Raw genomic sequence first — 22,051 nt, forward strand, 5'->3', positions numbered from 1 at the left:
GGAAACAGCTGTGTAAAACTGCAGACAAAACAAAAATAGGTAGAAAAATATCTCACTCTTTCCCCAAACCAGATGTTCAAAAGATCAGATTCTGTGTATATTATAAGAGAAAAGGAAATCGAATGGCCTTTGCCGGAAGAATCCATATTTTCTCATATAAGTTGGTCTCCTCTGCTTTCTATTTCCACAAGAAAATGTTGCCAAATTCCTTCACAGCCTCCCAAACTGAGCCTCTTGTACAAAGCCCGTAGTCTGTCATGATGCTGTTTCCCTAATGGTGTTTTCCGCTGTGGATTACACACAGGACAAATCCCGAACTGCAAAATCCCGGCGTCGCGGATGCTCCTTTTATCACCCAAAGCCATTTTGTGCTGCTACTGTAAGTCTGTGGTGTTGGTGTGGACACGGCTGGCACATTGGAGCTCCACGTTTCCTGTCACCGTCTCACTGGCCTCCTATGTGCAGCCGACTAGATAGATAGATAGATAGATGGATAGATAGATGGATAGATAGATGGATAGATAGATAGATAGATAGATAGATAGATAGATAGATAGATAGATAGATAGATAGATAGATAGATAGATAGATAGATAGATAGATAGATAGATAGATAGATAGATAGATAGATAGATAGATTATACTAGCTAGTGAAATAAGTGGTATTTTTCAGGTTTTTTTTCGATGCTTCATGTTTGTGAAGGTTCTCAGTAGTCCAGAGATGATCCTTTATAGTACAGATTTTCAAATATCGACAATTGGACGAGGTTCTGTTTTAAGAGTGAGACTTTAAGAGTTGACTTTAAGAGCGAGAAGCTTCTGAAGATACTGTAGTCGAAATGTCCTCAACTCAGTCCAGTTGATGATATTTGAAAATCCCAACTACCTCTAGGCTTTATATGATTATAAGATTGAACATGGGCAGCAGACGTGGGAAAACCAAGCAAACAGGTACAAGAGCGGAGCTCAGCACCTGGGCCATATGTACGAGTACTGAACATGTGCAGCAACTTTAACCACAAAGTAGTATAGTGTACTCATACTGTCATTGAATCCCCATAATCGTCAGAGACTTTGAAAGCACAGGCCTCGTTAGTGACTGAACTGATGATCTTAGCTTTCAAATGAGGAATGCATGTTCACATATGGAGGGCAAGCACATGCGGTCTCTTCATTCTCTAACAGAACCCCCATTGTCCGGGAGTGTCAAATCAAATAATATGCAATGCACGTGTGACACTCATTTCGCTCCTGTTGCTATGATGTTGCCATGCTGGAAAGTGATCTGTATCTGCAGGATCAAAGGTCACAGGCCGGTCAATTCATGACGCTTTGGACCATTATTGGCAACTCATGAGCTGCTGTCCCGTGACTCCTTTTCACCTCATTTGACAATATCCTGCTAATGTCATTAGATTGTGCCAAAATCCAGACATTATTGTGGCGCATGTGTGAAAAAACGAATTGGTTTATATTCCTTGTTAATGCGTAATGTATATTATTATGAATTATTATGACTTTGCAGGAAAGCAAAAATGTGTGTTGAAGAAGAGGTACAATAACTAGTAAACTGGCTTATATGGAGAAGAATGGATTGTTCTTCTGTTCGCTACTGAGATGGGGAGCTGGCGGGCAGCGTTTGTCGGAGTTTGATTCAACCAACCAGCTTCCTAAATCTGCTTTCTTATCCCCCTTACACTGGTCATTAATTACTCAGGCCAGCAGCACAGAGCATGATGAAGCGGCTGCTATAGCAACGACCTGTGACTGTAAGGCGTGTCCTGGTCTGAGATCTTCTTCAGTCCATGATCTGGTTCCTATGAAAAACAAGGATAATACTGCAATATGTCACAGCATATGGTCACATTTTGGCATGCATGGGCCGATAGTGCTCAAAGCAGTGTTTTTGGTATTGTTGCAGCTGCATGGTCATGTTGGTTTTTGCAGATATACTGTAACACTTTTTCAACACAGAAAAAAGCCGGCCGTCTGCCAAATCCCATCAATATTGTGCGGTGTATTTATAGTAGGTTTTGTGCATCATTGAGCTTTACTTGAGTCCCAGTAAACATGATGAAGCTCAATAATGTGCCGTGTCTCTGCAGGCGAGCCAGCTGGGAGTGTATCGCGCTTTTGTGGACAACTACGAGCTGGCGGTTGAGACGGCCGAGAAGTGTTGCCAGGCCAATACGCAGTTTTCTGAGATTTCTGAGGTAAGTTACAGTACTTATTGTACCCAGAACTCCCCCGAACGAACACAAGAATCAGCCCAACAATGGAGCAGGTTACACAAATGAAAGCTTATTGCACTAAAAAATATTTGTCAAACACTTGCAGCCTCTTTTTATCAGTTGTGGAGACAGATTTTATTCACAAACACGTTTTCCAAAGTGTGAATATCAGTCCCACTGTAAATTAAATAAACAATAGTGTGCCTTTTATCGATCGTGTCTTAGATATTGTGAGGTTTCTGGCTGGCGTTATTCAAATTGTATTAAAAATAACCAGTCTATTGAATGGCTCTTTCAAATAACCTCTCAATTATTGGACGACTGCTCTTGTCATGGCTGTATTTTCTTCTGAAACTGAGTGGTGTCTTTTCTTTTACATAGATACAGACGGCATCGCGTCATAGAAGGGGGCGTGGCCGTGCCGAGGGGAAAGCACTATTTATCACATACAAATAAAGTCAAGCGTTATGTTAGCATCCTCTGTTTTTTTATGTAATTATGGGCTGTATGGGCTTCTTTGCTCCTCCCCTTGTCTTTGTATCTTTATTTAGTAGATAACTATTTTCTTAATCCAGCATTTGTTAAAGGGACTGTACAGAGATTAAAAATGTTAAAATTATGTATTTTCCTCCCCCTACATGTTCCAGCCATGTCCTAATGTGTAGAATGAGCCCAGACCTGTTCACCACAACTGCCTCTAAAATCCTGCACTGTCACTCAAAGAGTTGTTACTTCGGGTCTGAAGTGCCGTCATGCACGAGCTTAAAGGTCCTATATCATGCAAAATCGACTTTTTGGAGCTTTTAGCCATGTTGTTATGCTATTTCCTTATCAAAAACACCCCCAGAGTGGTTTGTGGCTTCATTCACGCAGCTCTCAGTAATCCTCCTGAATCCTGCTCTCTGAGCAGCTGCTCCTCCCTCTCCTCATGAACGACTGAGTGTTCAGTTGTGTCGTCACAGCGGAACGGAAGTGCTCGACGTCTGTAAAGCAATGTCTTAATTCTATGCTTACGGCCTGATTTTAATTTGTAAAACAGCGTTTTCATTATTTCTGTCGTAAGAGAGAAACATAGAGGGAAAAAAATAAAAAATAAATAAAAAATAATAAAAAAGGATGTGCCTGAGGTGCTTCCAGGTCAGCTGTGGCCAAAACAAAACACCCCTGAGCGTCTGAACAGATCAGTCATGTTTGCGCTGCAGCTGAAGATGGAGCTCGTTGTCATCTATCCTGGACATCTGTTTTTTATTCTTAACTAACGATAATGTCACGGACGGAGAAAAAGAAGTGCGTTTGGCTACGAGGACGAGGAGTTTATTCAACCTTTTTCAGGAAGAGCCACTCAGCTGTTTTTTTCTCCGTGATTCAGCGACTATCACCAAAATATTGTTTTTCTGTGACTGTCTCTGATGGATGTTTGGTGAACCTTTGCCAGAACCAAAGTGGATTAACTTTTATAACCAACGCGAGTCCCACAATGTAAACAGCAATGGACCAGAGCGGTGAGTCAGTCCAAACGCGGGTTAGCTTGTGTGTTAGCATATTAGCATGTGTGTTAGCCATTTATCAAGCTGTGTTGCTGATGTCAACTCCGTATAACTGCATCGTGAAGTGACTTCACTTATTGCTGTTTATTTATTTTACAGTAAAGTTATATGCGCGGAGAGAGGGGGCCGAGGGGGCGGAGTTAACTGAATCGAAGCGTTGTGTCTTCCGGGTTCGAAAAATACCTCCAGAAAACACTTATATTTATCACAAAAATGAGTGCTCCATAATGATAGAGGTACAATATATCATATAAATGCCTATACTTAACTTTGGAATGGCTAAAATAGCATGATATAGGACCTTTAATATAGAAGGTGCAGTTACATGTGTGACCTGAGGTGGCAGTAGTGAGTATAAAATGGCCAACTTGCATCTAGCCCCTTTAAAGTAGTTTTTGAAAAATTTGAGAAAGTTTAGATTTTTCTCCAAATTGTTTTCCCCCTTAACTGTTTTCAAACATGACCATATATGGGCGATTCCAGAGACGCTGTCTGTATAAGACTTTTCCACTAAACCAATGGTTCTCAACCGGTGTAGCTTCGGGGCCCACCTCGTATAAAATTATGAATTTCAGCTTATAAAAAGACATTTCACAGTTTAACCATGTTGTTCTTATTTCAAAATACAGTATTTATTTCCAGAGTTTTGTTGATTTAAGTAGTGACCATGAATCTGTACATGTTGAATTGAAACATGGTACTGTATGTAGTACACTCATTCACCTGGTACGTTACTGGCACATACTGTACTTTAGTATACATGTACATTTCTCAGATTATAAAAAATTAAATACTGCTCATACTTCAGTGGGATTTTTATTTATCATTTTAGAAACTGCCATTGCACATCGTCAGTGCCGCCTCTGGAATAATTCATCTTCAGTACATTACATTTTACACACTGCCTGTCTGTTTTATGAAGCTTGCAGTTAAATGCATAAGGAACAGGGAAGTCATCACTGTGGTTTGTTAATGGCCTGATGCATGACTCGAGGGAAGTTTGACGCTGACAACTACGAGTGGACGACCTCTCATCTCCTGGATTTACATTGCGTACTTGTACTGAACTGGATTTAACTGTAGACTTCTTCTTGCCAGAATCTGAAGGTGAGGAGCCCAAAGGACGGCAAGGACACGACTGCAAAGAACTCCTTGGAAGGTCAGTCCCCACGTCCTCCCTTATTAGTCATGGGATCTCCGTTTTGATGTAAAATAATTCAATTCCTTAGAAACTCTCAAGCTCAGAATTCTTTTATTAATTTGATAGTTATGACACCTCTAATCTGATTAAAATTCCGGTACTTCCCGTTTTATTAAATCCACATTTTTCACATATTTCATTTGCATTCCTAGACAAAGTGACTTAGCTTTCAGGCACATTATATCACCACTTAAATGTCTGTTTTGTTGTTGTTTTTTACAGCTTTGTTGTATAAACCGGTGGACAGAGTGACACGCAGTACACTGGTCCTCCATGTAAGTACCTTTTACAAACGTGCACATTCACGGGAACCGCAGGAAGCTTTCTTGCAACTTTCTTATTTCACCTCAGATTAGATCAGTCTGACATGTCTTCAAACAAGAAAGATAATCCTGGTCAGAGTAGGAGAAACGTCTATGTAATGTATGGGATTTATGCCAAGGTTTTTGTCTTGACTTCTTAACAAATAAACTGCATGTTCAATTTATATTCCACATGAGGGACACTTTATGCGTGATAATAGAGGAGAATTTGTTTTCTTTGCAGTGACTGTGCTTGAGTCATCTCAGTTAGTTTCATATTTTATTGAGCGTGGGAAGAGGTCAGTGCTTCTCTGTCAGCAATGTAATGATTATGTTCCTTTTCTATCTGTTTTGTGGGATCAGGTCAGCGGGCTACATCTATATTAAAAAAAAGGATGTAAAATAGCCAAATGTTATACTTTTTTTTTTTTTTATAGGATTTGTTGAAGCACACTCCGACCAGCCATCCTGACCACCCGCTCCTCCAGGATGCCCTGCGAATCTCCCAGAACTTCCTGTCCAGCATCAATGAGGAGTCTGCTCCACGGAGGCAGTCTATGATGGTCAAGAAGGGAGAGGTTAGTTATCAAACATTTAGCAGATCATTTACATCACATAAATGACAACATTAGCACAGGGGGGACTAAACTAATTTAATTCCAGCAATAAAAAGTAAAAATGGAGAAAGGGGACTTAAAGGATCTACTGTTTGTGCCATGTGGCCTAATCCAAAAGAACAACTGTGGCTTTAGTGCAACACAAGGCTGAGTTTATTAATACTCACCACCTTTTGATTTGATGCATACAGAACATACAGTGAATTGGTCATAATGTTATACTCAATTGTGTTTTGGTATATCATTTTTTCCACAAAGACGAGCATATGTGCATATATTCCATTTGAATCATCCACAGTCTGTCAATATTGGGAATGGGGAACTCCAGCATCCCATTTCACTACGTTCTAATTTTGGAATAATATGATTAAATATGCAACTGGCTTATCCAGCATGAGACCTACAAGCCATAATTATAAATAATGACTTTATGTTTGCAGCTTTTGCTTTATTGGTCGCCCATTGTCGTCACATTGCCTTTTCTATGACCTTGCAAATCCAGCCAAGTGTATGTACAGGGGGACCGCCAATCTGCAGCCAAAGCAGCGGCACCCATGCCCTTATATGGTCATATAAGAGCCTCCACATTCTGGGCCCTCTCCCACAGACACCCCCCACTCCCTGCAGACGCTCCCATCTCCGGAGATGACTTGACGCGCATGAATGGTTGCCACTTGATTGATAGCTTGTGTGACACTGCCATACATAATGCCCAGTAATGAGCCACCAGTCTGCAGTGACTGGCACATTTGTTGTTAATTATTCATATACGGACTGTGTCGGCCCAGGCTCTGTTAGCTCCTCCCTCTCCTCTCAGGGGGGTCATTTCGGAGATCTGCTCATGGACACACAATTTTGCTTCTGCTATTTTCCTCATATTTGCTTTGAACATAAGACAATCCTTCCCCAGATGCCCAGGCTCCTCCTGCTCTGTCCACTCCAGACATCAAATATTCATTATGGATGTTTGAAAGCCAAGCACACAAATCAATAGAGCTCATTATGTTGGGCCTTACTATTGGCACAAAACTATGCCTCTGGTTTCTTTTTGCGCGCTCACAATAGGTCAGGCTAACCCTTAGTAAACTTATTTAAATACGTTTTCTTTGCAATGCCAAGTTGTAAACTCTGAATTCTGCGACCAACAAGCTTTTTCCCATGACTCTTAATGCCCATTGGTGCGAGAGAGGCTTCAACCACCTGCAAGTGAAAACATGCAGTGACTTTTATGTGACATTAGTGTTCACTATTGACTCCCGGTGTAACGATGCTATATCTGATGATATGCATTATAAAGTAACAGTGCAAGTTTAGTGTCGATGTTTTACTTCATAAGCTCTGCGGCGCGTGCCATGTGTCTTTGCACGCACTCAACCCGAGCACATGTGTGCCATCATCATTAACAGCTAAACTGAAGGCTGCAGACACCCCAGACCTGCAAAGTTACATCCTCCAAAAACACATACATCTGCGTGACTTTGTCATGGTTGACCAGGCTGCGGTGAAGGATAGTTCCAGTGCACCGCGCATTGTCAGAGGTGCAAAGATTTGATCTTGGTCATAATCCGCCTCAAAAGCACAATGTTATCGAGGAACAGCCCAAACATGAGCCTCAAATCAAACGCGCTTCTTTGCGTGTGTTTTAACTGCCGTCTAAAGTGAAACCAACACTTAATGAGCACATGGCCCACATGTGACAGTGCTGCATTTATTTTTTTTATTATTGAGCTGTATGTTGTTTTTTGTTGTTTTTTTGTCTTGCATTGTGAGCCCAGGGCACATTTTATGTTAAAGCGGCTTTGAAAAATTAGAAAGTTTTGCCAATTTAGACTATAGATACTGCCCAATAATGAAACATTTAGGGTATTTTATTTCAAAGCCAACTTATTATTTATATTGCACTTACCAAACCGTGGGCCCTGTGTGTGAATAGAACCAAACTGTGCGGCAGCTGAACCGTTCCACCCCTACTATTGACAAGGCATCACAAGGGCTGCACAATATATCGCCAAATTTTATCGAAACGTTTGGTGACGATATCCATTTCGTAGTCACAACTCATTCCACCCAATTAATTTAAGGACAATTTCATGTAAAACTACACATAACAGACAAGGGTTATATTGAATGTACAGATCTTTGCTAAAATATGCTACAGAGGTCGAAGTCGTGTAAAACAATTGTGTGTCTTTGCAAGTTTGAAAGCCTAGTCTTTGAACCTTGAAGTACTGTCATAATACGTTATCACTGATGCCACCAAAATGCAGTAGAAATAACAAGTAGACTTTTTGCGACTTCATATTTACCTTACCTAAACATCCCCCACTTCTGCCTTTTTTTTTTTTACAACCAGGCTGTATTTTGTCCAGAGGTTGTGCTGTTTTTGCCTGCGCACGTTTCATCTGCATCAGTGAAGGCATGCAGGAGCACATGACTACAAGATGTCCTGGCCCCGCACAGATGGGGCGGGGGCATACAAACAATGGTGGCTTAATTAAAATGTAAATGATGTCACTTACTCCATCTGAATTCACGTCATCTCTGCTTTGTTTGCCTTCGGGACTGAGGTGGCCTCGAAGCGGGTTCATCAGCAGCTTCGTTTTGAGTCGATTTGTTGGCCATACGATAAAGGCTGCACTCCACTTACAAAACACATGGGCGGCAGAGTTCGCCCTAGGAGTGCGTCTAAATATAAACAGCGATGTTATTACTCGGGCTCTCAGAGAAGCCCTTCCGAGGACGCTCAATATTTAATCTGCCCTCTTCATGCGCTGCTCTGCCTCACGTCTCTCTCTGATGTTAGGGTCCACTATTAGCCCGAATGGAGAAATCCACATTTGCACTAATGGCTGCTGGCTTCTAGCAAAATGTCATTGCATCGTCTGGGACTTCAGGATTCAGCAGGCTACAATGGACATAACTCATTTCCTTTTCTATTGGGGATGTAAAACAAAATGCATAGAACATGTGGCGTACATTTATAGAATATTTAAGGGAGATTAGAAATGTGCTGGCCATTTGCTTCTTCCTTAACAATGAGAAAGTGGATGCAAAAGAGTGCATTGCAACTAATGCACCCTCAGTCAGTTTGTGCTGGAGGTTGATTTTGTCTACTGTCATTAGTTTCGCCATTAACACTCCGCAAATATCCAAGGCCATCCTGAATCCAATCTCAAAGAGTCAATTGGCTCCTATATTATGCACAGAAGAGGCATTTACGACTGGACTTTCCAACGACCACTGGTCTCCCGGTGTTGTGTTTGCTAGGAGGGATTAGCACTGTGTCACTCAGCATTAAAAAATGTAAAGGGATATTTCAGGATTTTTGACATAGGGCCTCATTTCTTAGTTATCCAGAGTGTTGTTGATTTCTGGAGATATATATATATATATATTTTTAATTCATACAGTCCTTATATTTGAAGAGTTTGGCGGTGCTAGACTAGTGCTAGGCTAGTGCATGTCTATGGTAACTATGTCTGTGTTGACTGAATAATTCATGAAATATAACCATTTTGCATTTAAAATAACTTATATTTGAGCAGCATCAGCTTCCTGGTTGTAAGCTAAGCAGCGGCGGAGTGATCTGCTCGGTTACCAGATCTACAGTAGTTTGTTTACCTGCGGCCGGCATTGCACGTGGAATTCACAAAGGAGCTTTCTACAAATCAGATATAGCAATGTTTGGAGGATGACCCCATGATTTTGAAGAGGTTTTTAATGCAGGCTACTAGTTACCATAGACATGCACTAGCCTAGCACTAGCCTAGCACTAGCCTAGCACCACTAAACTCTTCAAATATAAGGGCTACATGAACTAAAAAAAAATATCTCCAGAACTAAACAACACTCTGGATAACTAGGAAATGAGGCCCTATGTCAAAAATCCTGAAATATCCCTTTAAGATGACATGGTGGACTGTGAGTTTCTGTCAGTCATCTGCAACATGTTAAAACACTAAAAACACTAAAGAATACTTCTGTGCTCATAATGATATGGTGTTTTGTCTGGAAGCAGCTCAGAACCACCATAAAAATTGAAATAGCAACAAGCCAGACTGGAAAAATAATCATATTTCCATTCATAACCTTCTTGACTCAGCAGTAGTTTGTGGCCAATTAGTGGTTCATTGTCTTGTAAATCTGTATAATCCACTGTGCTTCACACTCAATAATCTGATCGATAGCCCTCTCTTTTCCAAGAAATAGTGGCTGACTTGTGGGAAATACTCATCGTAGCATATTCCAATCTGTCTTTTTTGATACACGCAGACGCCGTTTTTTAGTTATTTTCTGGCTGGTGTGCTTGAATATACTTTTATGATGTTTTTACACACCAAATAGGTCAGTGTTTCAGATTCAAAAAACATACCGCTAGAGTAACGAGTACAAAATGCTAAATATAGACTGACATTGCAGCAAAGATTGACAGAACAAGACGAGATAAAGCTGTGATTTGTATTGTACTTTAAGTGGAGCCTCAGGGGATTATAATGCACAATACAGTGAGTCGAACCCAATGCATCCGAGTCCCCAAGTCCAGCGTCCAGTGTGGGGCTGCATCAAACACATATGCAAAGTCATTTATTTTAAGGGTGCATATTATCCTATGTACTACATATGTGATCCGTTATTCTATTAAAAGCACTTGCCGGAGGACATAAGTGTTGCTGACAGAGGGAGTCGATTGGATGTGTCTATTTGAGATGCTTTTCATCATAGCCTTGGTAATCTTGAACATTTGCATTATATTATTTCATTTTGTAATCAAACTTTTGCATTCTATATTTGGGCAATGAGCGTCAGAGTCATTGAAATAACCACATGAACAGAACATCTCGTCTTTTTCGTTGTTTTTTTGTCCCGCTCCGGTCCTGTGCACCATGGGACCTCCTGATACTGTGCGGTAGGATGCTTGCCTGCAGATGGTGAAGCCAAAGGCTCTCACCTGTGCCAGCTCCAGTTGACTCAAGTGTCTTCTGGCGGCGACCGCATGCGAGTGTAGATGACAGAGCACGCCGAAGAAGGAGGGGGCTGACGCACAGATGATGAGGCCCATGATTGGTCTGGGAAAAGCGTGATGTAATGCTTATTGTGGCCCTGCTGCAGTGTGAAAAGGGTCTGTGTCTTGTAATTTTATTTAAGAGCTGGTAATAGTCGACTTGCAAAACAATAGTGGCCTGATGTATAGTTATTGTAATCTCTGCGATGATAATCTTGTTGGTGACAAGTTTCATTTACTGTTTGAATGTTTGCATTCTGAGGTTGTTGTGTGTACCTTGTATGCAAGACACACATCTATGTTTAAACTTATATTACTGATGCAAAAAGGGAAAAAAGAAATGAGGAAAGGAAAAACAGAAAGAAAGAACAAAAGGAAGGAAGGAAGGAAGGAAGGAAGGAAGGAAGGAAGGAAGGAAGGAAGGAGAGGAAGGAAGATACAAAGGAAGCAAGGAAGAAAGAAGGAAGGGAAGGAAGGAAAGAAAGGAGGGAAATAAAGAAAGGAGCAATGAAGGAGGGGAAGGAAGAAAGAAAGAAAGAAAGAAAGAAAGAAAGAAAGAAAGAAAGAAAGAAAGAAAGAAAGAAAGAAAGAAAGAAAGAAAGAAAGAAAGAAAGAAAGAAAGAAAGAAAGTGCATTGAAAGTGCTTAAAAACATGGCGCTCTTCATGTATTAAAATATTTTAAGCAGGCTTTTATTCTATCCATCTAATCATTCATCAAAAGTCCTTAAAAGCCCTGTGTGCTGAGTGTTTTTTCCCCATCTTTAGCAGCCTTCAAACAGCCTTCTTCAGGGTGAAAATGTGCTCAGCAGTGTGCACCTCATCCTCTCCACAAACGTGTACTGGTCATAGTCTCGGCTAAATCAGTATTGTACCCTCAGGCATATACCGGGGTGTAAGACAGAACACAAATACAAAGGCCTGAGATACCACCTACCACCAGAAGGAATCAAGAAAGACACAAAGCATCCTTTCACCGGATACTTTCCTACTTAAGGATATATAAAGATGGCTTTAGGGGTAAATAGAGCATTTATTCATTGATTAATATTGTATATCCTATTAAATTAGTATACATGGAGCCGGTCGCATTTAAGGGAATCACATAATCACAGAAACATGGTATTTTTGTCTTTTTGTCCCATTTTTGAATACTCTAGTTTTCAAAAGAACAAAGCCAATTGGGAAACATGCTCTCTGGAAACCTTTTAATGATTATTTTACCTCCCACGCTAAAGCAAACAATGATTCACAATTTGCTTAGTTATTATACAGGATTACAACTCTCCCTCCCAGAATGCCGCAGTCGATTGTACTTTCTTATCCACAGATTAAACACTGGTTATGGGGATGAAAAAGTAAGCTCTGTGCTATTGAGTTGTGGTTTGGTGCTTTTGCTGTCGCTGACACTGTCTGTGTGTCTACTTGTAAATGGCCTTTCTGTTTAGGAAAGAGCATCACTGCCCCCTTTTGGACAGAAAAATATGTGCACCTCATTATGTAGTCTGACATCAGTGAAGCTCCAAAATGTATTTTTCTCACACATATGAATGGATTTCCAACTGTCACCGATCTGCAAATTTAACAGAAACTGAAGCGCTTTGGCTGAAATGGTGTCTGTGAAAAGCGTTACATGAATTAAATTCCTTTCCCCCTCTCCTCATCAGACTCAAGAGCTCTAAACACTGGTCTCAATGCTTCATTTCTGTGAGATCTTCTAACTTTAATCAAAGATACCCAAAGCAGCACACACACTTTTGACATTATGATGTAAAGAAGTAAATGTATGCAATTTGTTGTCATTGCTGTGATTTTGTTACTGTTGTACAGGTTGGTTTATCAATGGCCCATTTCTGCTTGTGCTCACAGAACAGACAGCTGCTGAAGGACAGTTTCATGGTGGAGTTGGTGGAAGGAGCCAGAAAGCTGCGGCACGTGTTCCTCTTTAGTGATCTGCTGCTCTGCGCCAAACTAAAGAAACAGATCGGAGGGTAAGACCTGCGGCAGAAATCCACGACTTCTACATTTTAGCAAACATAAGGTTATTGACATGGGTGCTGGGTAAGTTAATGCTCTGCTGCAGAGACTAAGCGTTAATAATGTGCAGGATGCTTTCATACTGTGAGTTAGGCCCATCAGTGTGGTTAGTAGTTGGAGACCGTAAGGGAATATCAGGAGGGCTGGTGAGTGGTGTTGGCTGAGTGATTAGTGTGTGCAGATGGGCAGCCAATTCTGTCCGTTTGCCCCAGTGCAACTGTGGCTACACACTTAGCATTCCACCAACAACTTTGAAAAAACACCACATCACACAAATACAATATTATGTGAACATGGAACATCATGGCAACAGCTGCATGGCACCTTTACTTTCCATCATGGTGGCCTCTTTTGTGCTCTAGGACCAATTGTTTTAGGGTTTCTGGTAGGTTTTCACCCTGATGGACCATCTCCATGGTTACACATACATTCCATCCAGAAAACCTTCCAGAAACCCCCCCCCAAAAATAATGTATTCTGGATGGTCCTAGAAACCAATAGGATGGAAAGTAAAAGCGCCATGCTAACCACCCATACAGCTGCTGGGTCACCTCATTTACACAGAGTACGTTTTGTCCATGGTCCGTTTTACGTACATCAAATCACGCGTTCTAGTCAGGGTCATATATGACCTGAAATGAACTTTTTTGCATTAAAAGTTACATTATGCTCCTGTAATAATATTACATTTTGTAAGATTGTTTATATCTTTTATGGTGTTTTTTTTTTATTTATTTTTTTTTGCTTTTTCACAATGAATGATTTGATCCGGGATGCCTAAACCTTCACACCCCACTGTAGAACATGTTTGTTATTGTTATAATCTTTACGATTTGCTTGTAATACTCCACCCTCTGATTTCTGTTTTCTCGCGTCTAACGTCAAGAATTGCCACACAACAAAAAATAGATAAATAAATAGACTAATGTTTGATGTTTTTGCCACAGAAAAAGCCAGCAGTACGACAGCAAGTTCTACATCCCTTTGACTGAGCTGACCTTCCAGAGCCCCGAGGAGACGGAGCCCCTGACCATCCCGCAGGTCCCAGACGAGGAGCTGGACTCCATCAAAGTGAAGATCTCCCACCTGCGCAGTGAGCTGCAGCGAGAGAAGGTGGGTCAGCAGGAGAAAACAGATGTCTCTTCCACATGAACACATCGAATGGTTGTTTCAATAACCTACTTCTAACCTCACTCACACTCACTCCTCTTAACGGCTTTTGTTGGATGGTGTGATTACAGCGCGCCAACAAGGCGTCAAAGGTCATCGATCGTCTTAGGAAGAAGTTATCCGAACAAGAGTCTCTGCTGTTGCTTATGTCTCCAAGCATGCCCCTCAGACTGTACCACAAGAATGGCAAGGTGAAGAGGACTATTTTGTGTTACTATTATTTGGCAAGACTGGCACTTCTTGTGGTTTATAATTTTGTATTACTGAAAATATTTTTTGTTCCAGAGTTATGCTTTCTTAATGTCATCTGACTATGAGCGTGCGGAGTGGCGGGAAATTCTCAAAGAGCAACAAAAGAAATGTATGCATTCTGAACACAAACTCATATCGCTCTTGCTTTATGCTTAAAGTTGACTGTTTTATCTCAATGTTTTTAAGGTATTAAAACTCCCTCTTTGTCATCAATGGAACTGCAAATGCTGACCAGCTCGTGTATCAAACTGCAAACTGTCCATCACATTCCTCTGAGCATCAACAGAGAAGGTGAAATACAACATTTTACCTCTTGTTCACATTGACCTCTTTTTCTTATTTGAGGCCTTTCCTTTTTCTTAAACACAAGCTTTGCCTGTTGTTTTAACCTCTCCCCACATTATCTCTTTTTCTGTCAGATGATGAGTGTCCTGGTCTGTGCGGCTTTCTGAATGTAATCGTCCACTCAGCCTGCGGACTCAAACAGAGCCTGAGTGAGTCAGTCAATATGAAGACCGTCCGACCAAATTAACTATAATTGCCTTTGTTAGACATAATAGACACGGCTTCTGGTTTATGTGTACTGGGAACATCCTGTGTCCTCTTCTTGCAGACCTCTACTGCACTTTGGAAGTGGATTCCTTTGGCTTCTTCTCCAATAAAGCAAAGACGAGAGTGTACCGATACACGACTGAGCCCAAATGGAATGAGGTGAGATACAGCCTTGTTTAAGTACTGACATTAACTCTGCGCTTTATATTTATCTGTTCAACAACATTGTAAACCGGCACACAATGTTATCAATTAGCGCACAGTAGTTTCACTGGTAACTTTGCTTTCAGCCTACAGCCTCATAGTGAGTGTTTAAACGAAAGTCAAAATTGTTTTATTAATATTATTTATTCATTAATGTATTAATTAATGTATTCATCTGTTCATTTATTTATTTATATTACTACCTTGTGCTCATTTGCTTAACTGAACTGTTAGGTGACCTAATTTTAGAAAATCTTTAGTGTAACTCAATAACCCACATAATGCAGGTGCACAATGTGCGTGTCTAAAAAGTCATCTGTGCCTCAGTGATGCCCAGAGGTCATAGGTGAGTGCATGTTCAATAAAGTCTTTAAAGCAGCCATACAAAGTATCTTCAAGCATTTTGCTCAGTAAGCTTGAAATGATGTCAGCTAATGAGGAGCTTCTGGTGTTGACTCACATCTGTCTAATGCTAAGTCAACCAGTACAGTGTGAGCCAGTGAAGGCTGCCCAAACCATAAGCACCGTTTATTAATAATTACAGATTCTGATAGTATTGATGATGTTGTATGATTCCCGTTATAATTATAATAGTCATAATAATAACACATGTGTTGCACATTCAATTTCTGCTCCAGGAGTTTGAGATCGAGCTGGAGGGCTCTCAGACCCTGAGGCTGTTGTGCTATGAGAAGTGCTACAACAAGACCAAGCAGAACAAAGAGGATGGAGAGAGCACAGACCGCATCATGGGGAAAGGACAGATCTTGGTATGAAATGACGTCACCCTTTTTCAACATGACAGGCCGAGACTCGCTATTAACTCAGGGCACTTATGGCACTGCAGTCATTTGATGTAGCCACTGAAGTCATATGATTGCATAATAAGAATGCCCCGACACATAATGCATGACTAAAAGGCAACTAGTGAAGGAAAGCGCTCCTTCATAAATCTGTCATGTAGAGAACCACTAATTATATATTGAGTAATAAAATGAGTTTGGTGGATGCGTCAATAACTGTGTGCTGATGGCATGAGGCTTATGTTCAGCTCACAATCATATTATTTATGACTCTGTGATCTCACATTATTACATAACATTAGATATTTTTTTATTACTTTAAATAATTTATCAAATGACCAATTATGACCAATACTAAATAATAATAATAATAATAATAATAATAGTGCATCTGTTTTACCACATTTGCCATTCGTTACATGGTCACATACGCCCCCTTGTGGATTTATCGGAAACTCTGCAACAACATCAGAGATTATGTATTAGTGAAAGTGAATGTTGAATTAAACAATAGAACAACACAAAAATGATGTGTTTTTCTCCTTAGCTTGACCCTCAGATTATGCAAGTCAAAGACTGGCAGAGGACAGTGATTCCAATGAATGGGGTGAGTACAACAGCTTTTTTGCATAATGCTCCGTTCAATTAACAATGTGAAACACGCGTCAACTGCAATGTTCCTGCGTCAGATCGAGGTCAAACTGTCCGTGAAGTTCACCAGTCGAGAATTCAGTCTGAAGAGGATGCCCTCCAGGAAACCCATGGGCGTGTTCGGAGTCAAGATCTCCACAGTCACAAAGTCAGTTCTTTGCTCACCTCACACTCTTTTATACAGATTATACACTAGTTACAGTCAAATTATGTTCAATATTTTGTGACTCAGGCGAGAGCGCTCCAAGGTGCCCTACATAGTGCGGCAGTGCGTGGAGGAGATCGAGAGAAGAGGGATGGAGGAGGTGGGCATCTACAGAGTATCAGGAGTGGCCACTGACATCCAAGCTCTGAAAATGGCATTTGACACAAGTAAGTATTTTATCCATAGGGCGATCAATTTCACTGTGCTTTTATAATAAACCTTCTTTCAAAATACGAATCTGGTTCAGCTAACACGAAATAGCGCTCCAGATGGCAAGTGCTGCACATTTGACAGTCATGTTTTCTGTTTTAGACAACAAAGATGTATCTGTGATGATGAGTGAAATGGACGTGAATGCCATCGCCGGGACGTTGAAGCTCTACTTCAGGGAACTGCCAGAACCTCTGTTTACCGATGACCTCTACCCCAACTTTGCAGGCGGCATCAGTAAACCACTTTCATTTACATTATGGTCTCATGTTAAACAGTCCAAAATAAAATAGAGGGGCTATAATTGCAGTTTAGTTTTGACACATCAATAAAAGCTTCCACAATGGATTAGAGTTGACAAGGATGTGTGAACATTAAAGATAAATTGTCTTTCCACTGCAGCGCTCACGGATAGTGTTGCCAAAGAGAGCTGTATGCTGAACCTGCTGCTGTCACTGCCAGAGCCCAACCTGGTCACGTTCCTTTTCCTATTGGATCATCTCAAAAGGTAAGGAAAAAAAAGGTTTACATGGGATGCAAAATGTAATCTAGAAATACAAGTACAACTTTCCTATGTAAGTTAAAAAAAATCTGCCGCATATTTGCACTTAAAATAGATAATACATTAGATATGAAATATCAGTACTTGAAGCCACTGCATATCTTGTCATGTCAAGTCTTCTGTCTAGCCTTTGGTTTTACCTTCTAATACTACACTGGGGTTCTTTCAGGGTGGCCGAGAAAGAGAGTATCAACAAAATGTCCCTCCACAACCTGGCTACAGTGTTCGGGCCGACCTTACTGAGGCCTTCTGAGAAGGACAGCAAGATCCCTGCCAACCCCACGCAGCCAATCAGCATGGGCGACAGCTGGTCCCAGGAAGTCATGTCGCAGGTCAGACACAGCTTCTGTGTCAACGCTGTTAATTTAACATTGTTATGTTTAATATTTACCATAATACCAAAAGTATTGCTGCTAAAACTAAATACGCAAATCAAGGGACAAAATAAAACACTACACTGACCCGGGTAAAGCAAACACTATAATCATTCATATTTTTCCTCAGGTCCAAGTGCTGTCATACTTCCTGCAGCTGGAGACCATCCCCACTCCTGACAGTAAACGACAGAGTATCCTCTTCTCCACTGAAGTATAAACAGCAGTACACCGTACATAAAGACTCTGGCTCAAAGTGAGTTGACTGTAGGATATTTAAATTTACTCGGGACTCTGTTCGGCCATCGTGGAAACCCAAAAGGTGCCCTTGTGCCCTTCGAGCTCCATGTTTTTTTTTGTTTTTCCTGTTACCGTGCATCACCTCTTCTGTCCTCAAAGCTGTGGATAGACCTTCATCTCGTCCATCTTTTGGGGTCATTGCATTAAATATGGTAACTCTTCTACGGACAAACAATGACAAATTGCATGACGACAAACCAAAACAAAACTATGAAGTACTATGTACATCTTTTTATTTTAAATCTTAGGACAATCATTTCTGATCATGTTAGGAACTCATCTCAAACTACAAATCATGTCAGAATATAGAGATGTAAAGTTTTTTACAACTGCGTGCAACTTCTTTTTGGACTTTCAATGAGGAATCTTGCACTGGCCACAATGCAGGCCTTTTCTTGTTTGTGTCAATAAAGCCCCAGGGTGACCGCACCTGTACATGCAAGTGTTTACAACATTAACAGAGTCGGAGTACAACTGAAACCTGCTGCACACTGCACTAGGATTACTCACAGATGTCAAACTTAAAGGAAATCATTTGTCTTAATGTTGTTTATGTTCTACAACAGTCTGCAGCTTAAATAACCACAAAGCAATATATTTTCTAACATAGGAGCCGTTTGTGTGCATACAATAAGTCCTTTTTCTGTAACATAGGACATCTTGCCAAAATGAGTTTCTTTGACAGTAAAAAAAATAAAAAAAATAGAGGTATTTACTGAAACAGTATGTACATAAACTTAAAGTTGTATTCTTTACTTTTGTTCCACAACATAATCATTGTTATGTAAATTATTTTGGGGGGTTTGGGAGAAATTATTATTCGTGTCTTTGTGTTGGATTCAAAAGTAGTAGGTTTTAGCCTTGACTTCAGATCTTGCATTAAATAGCAGGATATTAGCCTTTCTATTATAAAAACAACCTGTGTTGTCCAGCCTATAAATATTCATGGTTGATGGTAACATACACAGTGTTACAGAGTGTATGCTGCTTTGGAAAAGGCACAAGATGTGTAGCAAATGGATGTGTTTCATATGGAGAGAACTATGGTAGTTTAGACATTATGCAATGTCATACAAACACAGCACACAGTGTACTGTAAACATTGTTTTTTTCTTGCGAGTGGTGACAGAAGTGCTCTCTGTAAAGTTCAAACCACTGTTTTACAATTCAAGTGACCTGAGCACTCGGTATGTCTGACCATTGTAAAGTTAATCTGTGAGTGAATGAAGGCGTATTGTTATGTATGTTTTTCTGTCATTATTTTTTGAAACTTTCTCCGTCTTGAAGGTGCCCAGTTTAATGGCCAAAATTGTTATTTTTTTCTTTGTTTTCTTTGTGATCTTTTTAACATGCAGGCATGTTTTAGATTTTGTGCTGTCACCAATGTGATTTATCACTTAAGTCTTAAGAGGTATTCTACATTCACAAGAGCTACCCATTTCTGAAGCATTTGTAGAACAAAAAGCACAGGTAGAGGGTTTCTTGGCGCCATATGCTAGTCAGTATTCTAAGGGCTTAGAGCATCACATTCATAAAACAAGAGACAAATCCATTATATGAAGGGATATATTTTGGTCCTATAGTTACGACTATCCATTCTCTGAGGTATTCATTTGCTTCAGTAAAATTTGTGCATATCATTAGTGGTAAACCTTGTGCAAATTGTAACTAAACCACTTTTTACACACAACACTTCTTGTCACCTGTGTCATCTCAAGTACCTTTTTTTACAAACCCTATTGCCTACACTGTCGTGTCCTCTTGTGCCTCTACACTTTTGCTTTGCATCTGTGACACATTCAAAGTCAATGGGATTATTGACAATTACAACCGAGTAACTTGTCTCTTGTTGCCTTTGCTGTGGAGACACACTCTATTCATTTTCTATCGGCTAAGACAGGACCTGGAAACTTAGCATTGTCTTAGCTCTTACTGTGCTGTACACATCCATTGACTGTAAAGCTGTGCTAACAGTTTGTTTTATTTTCTATTGATTTGTATTTATTTTTTCTTTGATGCAGCTTTGTAAACGGCAGTCTACTGTATCTATTTATTTAATTATCATCTAAGCTAAATTAATGTCAGGATTATTTTGTTCATATCTGGTTATGTTTTAATACTATTGTTACTACTGTCCCAATCTAATGACCAATGTGTAAAACTAGCCCTGCTTTAGACGTGTTGTACGACGGACTGGCCACTGTGATTGTGTGCTTCAATAGGAGGGGCCGGGTCTACTTAAAACATTGTCCTATTTTCCATACATTTGTATTATATGTATTATATCAGAAGTGCATAATTTGGCATCCATCCTATTTCTCGTGGCATCTTCTGATTGTTGATAATAGATGGATTTGCCAAACTTTAGTCAAATATAAAAATCGGTAAAGTCAGTAGCTGGTGCTGGTAGAGGAGAGGCAGTCAAATTGCATTGTTTTGATTCTTTGAGATTGTCTGTGTAACTGCATGTACCTTCCATAAGACTCCACTATATTCACAGGATTTCAGTGCAAATCTGAAAGAATCAAGCGTTTTAGTATAAAACTAAAATTGAATATATAATTGAAAAGTTCAGTCTTTTAATAGGGTAGGACTCTTTTGGGCTTCTTCACCACTTGAAATATTTTGCTAAGAACAATACCTACACACAGGACAACTATAGCAACAGTTTATATCTCCAACTTTGAGTCCTCTTCAATACACAACGTTCTGCTTGTAGAACTGTAAAAAGAAAAGTAATTGGAAGGCAGTTGCAGCCTATGTTTGTACACAAAATGTTAATAAAAACATTCTGTATCAAGATTTGGTGTCTTTATTCATTTCTTTTCTGAATTATGAACTTGCGATGTTACCCTCACCCACAAACGGTTGGTCCTTTCCATTCAAGACCGGCTGACGATGCGAGCTGTTTTGTTGGCCAACAGCGCCGTCTACTGGTATTGTTCAATACAGCAGCACAATTGAATGTATTGTTGGCTGCGTAGACTCAATTAACTCGTGCGCAAGAAGGTGAGTTAGCATTTATTCATTTGGTTCTTTAGTTCTTGAATCAGCCTTGATCACTCTGACCTCTGAAAAAATACTGTGTTCTACTAAAATGGGGCCACTGTGAAATGTTTTTAGTTGAATATAAGGGATTTAGTTTCGCTATAGCACCAGTGGCGAGTAGTACCTTTATTTACTCAAATTCACGTGCTTGAGTAACTTTATGAAGTAATTATACTTCTTGAAGTATAATGAAGAAAATGAAGTAGGATATATATAATAGCTACTTAATCTGTAAGTGGCAAAAACTTAATTTGAAGGCATAAAATAGATGTAGTTATGTTTCATATACTTTAATATATATAAAACATTTCCTGTTTTGCAGGTTTGCAGAGTTTTTCCTCAACTCCATATACCAAACAGACGTTTTGTCTCCTCATCTGCGTCAATAGAATATATTGAGCCTAATAGTAATTTGTCCCAGTTTAAAGTTCTTTGTAGATTAAACATGATTTTCAATTCTATTTTAACCAAATTCCAAAAATGTTGTAATAATGGGCATGACCAGCAGCTAATGTTAAAACTGTAACAAAACCACTGCAGTGTGTCTGGACCCACAAACATACAAAGTTACATTTGACTGTCAAATAATCAGTTGGTCAACACAGACATGCCTACTTACTTCGCTCTTGTTGTTCCCTAAATGAACAAGTATATTTGCATAGGCATAGCTGCTTCTGTTTGTGTTACCAGTCCAGTGTCATGTAGGGCCTAAAATTAATTGTGGGGGAGATACGTTATATTTTAAGAATTCAATTGTTTCTTGAGTTGTGGCTTGTCATCCTACC

The 22,051-nt window shown here is 40.0% G+C and overlaps 1 protein-coding gene across 1 annotated transcript in view; it reads left to right on the top strand.

The window, feature by feature from the left end:
* Positions 1-20,988, top strand: part of bcr (BCR activator of RhoGEF and GTPase) — an 81,505-nt gene extending 60,517 nt beyond the window's left edge. Inside the window, exons 5-23 of the mRNA XM_079582554.1 lie at positions 2,106-2,213; positions 4,877-4,937; positions 5,202-5,254; positions 5,719-5,859; positions 12,768-12,889; positions 13,883-14,048; positions 14,177-14,296; positions 14,391-14,466; positions 14,544-14,648; positions 14,777-14,851; positions 14,971-15,068; positions 15,752-15,883; positions 16,464-16,523; positions 16,606-16,715; positions 16,800-16,939; positions 17,085-17,219; positions 17,385-17,490; positions 17,714-17,876; positions 18,049-20,988. Of these exons, the coding sequence (XP_079438680.1) occupies positions 2,106-2,213; positions 4,877-4,937; positions 5,202-5,254; positions 5,719-5,859; positions 12,768-12,889; positions 13,883-14,048; positions 14,177-14,296; positions 14,391-14,466; positions 14,544-14,648; positions 14,777-14,851; positions 14,971-15,068; positions 15,752-15,883; positions 16,464-16,523; positions 16,606-16,715; positions 16,800-16,939; positions 17,085-17,219; positions 17,385-17,490; positions 17,714-17,876; positions 18,049-18,138 (2,061 nt within the window). The 3' untranslated portion in view covers positions 18,139-20,988. The remainder of the gene's footprint in view (positions 1-2,105; positions 2,214-4,876; positions 4,938-5,201; positions 5,255-5,718; positions 5,860-12,767; positions 12,890-13,882; positions 14,049-14,176; positions 14,297-14,390; positions 14,467-14,543; positions 14,649-14,776; positions 14,852-14,970; positions 15,069-15,751; positions 15,884-16,463; positions 16,524-16,605; positions 16,716-16,799; positions 16,940-17,084; positions 17,220-17,384; positions 17,491-17,713; positions 17,877-18,048) is intronic.
* The last annotated feature ends 1,063 nt before the right edge of the window (positions 20,989-22,051 follow it).

This window comes from Gobius niger (assembly GCF_951799975.1).
Source record: "Gobius niger genome assembly, chromosome: 2".
In the NCBI taxonomy this organism is placed as follows: domain Eukaryota; kingdom Metazoa; phylum Chordata; class Actinopteri; order Gobiiformes; family Gobiidae; genus Gobius; species Gobius niger.